We start from the raw sequence: 4691 nt of genomic DNA on the forward strand, positions 1-4691 counted from the left end.
CAGCCCGGTATCCGTTTTCACGCGGGCCCCCCGCGCCCCGCCCCTTCCCGGCTCCGACCAATCAGCGGGCGGCCACCGATCCGCGGCCCTCCCGCCTTTCTCCGCCGCTCGCGCGCCCACCGGCCAATAGACGCCCGAGTTGCGGCAAGACCCGCCCCCGAGCAGCCGCGCGGCCAATCGGCGCTCGCCTCCCCGCGCAAGCTCAGCCGCGCTCGGTCTCCCGCCTCCACCTCCCCCCCCTCACTCCGGCCTGCCCCGCTCCGTGCGCTCCCGCTCCAACTCCCGTTACACTCCGCCGTTCACTCCGCCCGCCCGGCCGCACTCCCGCTCCCGCCGCCTCCCGTCCGCTCCTTCCTACCGCCGCCGCTCCCCGCGCCCCTCCGGCCGCCCCCGAGTCCCGTTGGTCGGGATGGTGCAGTGTCCCCGCTTTGTGTGCCGTGTGGCCGCTGTGTGCAGCCGGGATGCGGCGCTGTGTGCCGGCTCGGCTCGGCTCAGCACGGCTCGGCCCGGCTCGGTGCGGCCCGGCCCCGCTGCGGGGCTGTCGCTTCTCCTTTAAGAAAAAAAAAAACGCCCCGTCGGGCGGCGGGTGAAAGTCGGTGACAAAATGGCGGCCGGCGCAAGGGGGGCGGGGACAGCGCGCCGAGCTCCGCCCACTTCCGGCGGGGCTCCGCGCATGCGCTCGGCATGATGGGAGTTGTAGTGCGGCTGGGCCGGAAGTGGCGCTGAGGGCGAAGGCTGATACAGCTCCCGGCATAGAGCTCAATGGGACGGAGCGCCGCCATCTTGTGTGCCCCGTGGCGCAGTGGTAGGAATGCCGCCTTGCAACACTGGAAACCCTGGGTTCGAATCCCCCCTGTGGCACAAGTGGTAGAAGTGCCGCTCTGCTACACAAGAGGCTCGAATCCCGGGGGCTGGACTCGATGATCTCTAAGGTCCCTTCCAACCCACATGATACCGTGATACTGTGATGTTGCCTTTGGGAACCTCTCGTATCCCTCACCCTGACACACTGCGGGGCCTGGCTGAGTGCTCTCACTATGGGATGGTACCAGCAGTGCTGTCACCATACGGCGTGTCATAACCAAACCTTGGTGCCTCAGCCTGGGACAGAAGGGCCTCGTGCATTGCTGAGTCCATTCCCAATGGCCTGTTCCAAACACGGGGCTGGATGCAGGTGGTGCTGCAGGGATGTGACACCCTTGGTCAGCCATTGCTCGGTTCGTTCCCTTTGTGGCCCCATCACTCGTTGCACACGATGCACAGCCCACAAAGGAAGCACCCAGCGCTGGGCGCTGCTTTCAGGGGTGGAGGCAGCGCTGGGAGCGGAACTGAGCGCGGTGCACCCGGCTGCTCGCACTGCACAGGCAGCATGGAGGATCTGGGTAAGACGAGTCCCTATGGTGCCGGGAAGGCTGAGCCGGGCCTGTGGCCGAGCTCATTGCGGGTGCTGCTGTGCTTGGCTGGGGCAGGTGGGGTTGGAGCACAGGGGGCAGCATCTGCTCCTCCATCTCGGGGACAGACGGGCGGTTGGGCTTTGCCAAAAATGGAGCTTACTTGCAGGGCAGGAAGTGGGCAGCGGTGACGGTGCAGTGTGTCTGTGCGCTGTGGGGCCCAGCAGCCTGCTGAGAAAGGCGGCACCGTGAGCAGGGCTGCCCTCACCCCAGGCAGGGAGATGGGGCAGCTGCTCAGCAAGGGGTGCCCATCACCATGTCTTACCATGAGGGTGGGGAGCTTAAAGTAGAAGGAGAAAGGACTTGATCTTCTGTAAGGATCCCACCGCCCTGGGGCACAGGAAGCATCAAGGCTGAGCCTTCCTGTGCCAGGGCTTGTGCTCTGAGAAACTTCAGGGTGATTGATGTTCCTGCATAAACTGGAAACAGCTTCTGCCTGGGGCACGGAGATGGGCAGTAGGTTCCTTATTCGCATCTCTCCATGCAGATGCGTTGCTGGCAGAGCTGGAGCAGAGCTCCCAGCCGGCCCCCACCAACTGCACGTTGCTGACAGCCAGCACCAGGCAGCAGGATGCACCTCCAGGCAAACCCCCAGCCCCAGGCAGCCAGAAGCCACTTGCCTCGACAGCCCCGAAGGTAATGCCCAGGGCCTGGGAACGGGGCTCGCACTGCAGCCCTGCTCATCCCATGACAGGGGTGGGATGCTGCAGGGTGCCGGGAGCTCAGCCACAGGGATTTGTCCTTTCAGGTGCCACTGCCACCTCGGTCTCAGCCTGCAGGCAAACGTTTGGAAACCGTGTACAGGTAAAATACAGCCATGAGATGGCAGAGCCGTCGGGGTTACCCCTTCCTTAGTTCAGACAGGCTCACTTGGCTTCCTCAGTGTCCCCACCAAAACCAGGTCCTTCTGCGAGCTGGGGTGAGGGGTCACATCCTGCTGTGCCCACTGCCAGGGTGAGGGGTGGGCTTCCAGCATTGTCCTCATGGAGAGCCCCTGTCCCCTACCACAGCTCGTGGGGAAAGAGCAGCATTTTGAGGGTGAAGATGCTCTGTCCTATGTGCTCCTCAGTCTCAAGGCTGAAACTGCAGCACCTATTGCTCTCTGCTGTGCCCAGCAGCCCTGTGCCGACCCCACAACCTCTGTCTGCTTCGCCTGAACCCACAGCGGCCGCCCGGCAGCTGGATGAGCTGCTGGCTGACCTGGGCCAGATGCAAAGCAAGGTGAGCTGCATCCAGGGGCAGGCAGCACAGAGCAGGGTGGAGCCAGTCCCTCACTCACCCCCATCCCCGCAGCTGGCAGCGGTGGGGCAAGGAGCTGGAGCGCCAGTGGGCCCTGAGCACTCTCTGGACCATATGCTGGGTGGCCTGACGCGGGACCTGCAGGAGCTGGGCATCACTGCTGCTCCTGCTGCCGTCTGTGCCGCCTGCCACAAGCCCATTGCCGGCAAGGTGAGCCACGGGGTGGGGGCCTGGGGTTCACAGCAGCCTCCAGGTCCCTCACTCATCCCTGTCCCGCAGATGTTCACTGCACTAGGTGAAACCTGGCACCCCGAGCACTTCACCTGTGCCCGCTGCGGGCAGGAGCTGGGCGGGCAGCCCTTCTTTGAGCGTGGGGGGCAGGCGTACTGTGAGGAGGATTACCACCAGGCCTTCTCCCCACGCTGTGCCTACTGTGCTGGCCCCATCCGCGAGGTAAGCACAGCCCTGCCCACCTCTTTGTCCCTGTACCCAGTGCCTCACCTCTCCTGTGCCCACAGAGAGTCCTCACCGCCATGGACCAGACCTGGCACCCCGAGCACTTCTTCTGTGCCCACTGCGGGAAGGTGTTTGGAGATGAAGGTTTGTCTCATGGGGACATCCCCTGCTCCACACCACATAACCCAGCCTGGCACCTGCATCTCCATCCCAGCCCTCCTGCAGCCCAGTTCCCATCTCACTGCCTTCTCTGCAGGTTTCCATGAGCGCGGTGGGAAACCCTACTGCTTCCAGGACTTCGTGGTCCTCTTTGCCCCCAAGTGCCAGGGCTGCGAGCGGCCACTGACCGACAACTACCTGTCAGCCCTGCAGGGCGTCTGGCATCCCGAGTGCTTCGTCTGCGCAGTGAGTCAGAGGGGTGCAGGGCTGGCACATCTCAAAGCCACGGCAGCCTTCTCCCTTTAAATACTCATTCAGTCTGGAGGAGATTCAGGGGAGACCTTATTACTCTACACGGACCTGAAAGGATGTAGTGGGGAGGTAGAGGTTGGCCTCTTCTATTGGGTAACACTGAAAAGGTGAGAGGGAGCAGCCTCAAATTGCAGCAGGGAGGTTCATGCTGGCTATTAGGAAACATTCCTTCTCAGAAGGTGGTGCAGCACTGGCACAGGCTGCCCAGGGAGGTGGTGGAATCGCCATCCCTGGAGATGTTCAACACATAGATGCATTGGGGATGTCTGAACATGCGTGGGTTGGCAGTAGCACTAGATGATCTTAGATGTCTTTACCAACCTTATGACTCTCCCCTGCAGGACTGCATGAGCAGCTTCACCAATGGCTCCTTCTTCGAGCTGGAGGGCCGGCCCTACTGCGAGCAGCACTTCCACCAGCGGCAGGGCAGCGTGTGCCACGGCTGCGGGCGCCCCATCACCGGCCGCTGCATCACAGCCGCCGGGCGCAAGTACCACCCCGAGCACTTCATCTGCTCGTACTGCCTGGGCCAGCTGCACAAAGGCACCTTCCGTGAGCGCGGGGACAAGATGTACTGCCAGCCCTGCCACGACAAGCTCTTCCTTTGAGCTCCAGGCTTCATGCTGCTAGGAGCTGCTGCTCTGCTTGGCTTCCCTGGCAGCAGCACCACAAAAGCATTGCCCTGCTGAGCCCCAAACCCCTCGGGTTGTATCCCTCAGCATCCCCAGCTGCAGCAAACACCACCTCCGGTCCCACCCCTCCACAACCACAGCATTGCTCCTTTCATACCCCACAGCCCTGGCATCGCACCCACAAAGCCGCAGCTTTCACTTGAGCAGGTTTCCCCCGGCCACTTCTCTGTTGTTGCCAGATAAAGAATTACTGTATTTCTTAGAGTTTGCTATTTCTTAACTTGGGCAAATAAATAAACACCATCCCAGTGCTACATCACACTTCAGCTCCTCCCATTACTGTCTCAGCAGACACCAGCCCCAGTGGCAAACCACTGTGCTTAGCTGTAAGGCTAAGATAGGAGAGGCATCAGCCTCACGTCCAACACGCACCGACAAAAGG

General features: G+C 62.3%; 1 protein-coding gene across 10 annotated transcripts; it reads left to right on the top strand.

Moving 5' to 3' along the window:
* The first annotated feature begins 1168 nt into the window (after positions 1–1168).
* Positions 1169–4570, top strand: LOC107314422 (leupaxin). Of its 10 annotated transcripts, none has more exons than XM_015863628.3 (9): positions 1169–1382; positions 1939–2087; positions 2200–2255; positions 2567–2672; positions 2745–2900; positions 2970–3143; positions 3209–3290; positions 3403–3551; positions 3959–4570. In XM_015863628.3, exons 1-9 carry the CDS (start codon positions 1169–1171, stop codon positions 4223–4225), a joined length of 1353 nt encoding a protein of 450 aa, XP_015719114.2. In that variant the 3' UTR covers positions 4226–4570. The 10 variants fall into 10 exon arrangements, with proteins under 10 accessions (XP_015719114.2, XP_085404415.1, XP_085404412.1 ...); XM_085548289.1 differs by having other exon boundaries at positions 2570–2672; XM_085548292.1 differs by having other exon boundaries at positions 1249–1382; positions 2521–2672.
* Positions 4571–4691: the final 121 nt, after the last annotated feature.

Source organism: Coturnix japonica, chromosome 5 (assembly GCF_054131305.1).
Source record: "Coturnix japonica strain WE chromosome 5, WE-NBRP24, whole genome shotgun sequence".
Taxonomy (NCBI): domain Eukaryota; kingdom Metazoa; phylum Chordata; class Aves; order Galliformes; family Phasianidae; genus Coturnix; species Coturnix japonica.

What these genes read in the sequence shown, in the direction of transcription:
- LOC107314422 (XM_085548284.1), top strand. Translation starts at nt 1,169, where the DNA reads ATGCAGGTGGTGCTGCAGGGATGTGACACCCTTGGTCAGCCATTGCTC. An exon ending in TTGCCTCGACAGCCCCGAAG is followed by an intron (nt 2,088 to 2,199) that starts GTAATGCCCAGG and finishes TTGTCCTTTCAG; the next exon opens with GTGCCACTGCCACCTCGGTC. An exon ending in GAAGGTGTTTGGAGATGAAG is followed by an intron (nt 3,291 to 3,402) that starts GTTTGTCTCATG and finishes CCTTCTCTGCAG; the next exon opens with GTTTCCATGAGCGCGGTGGG.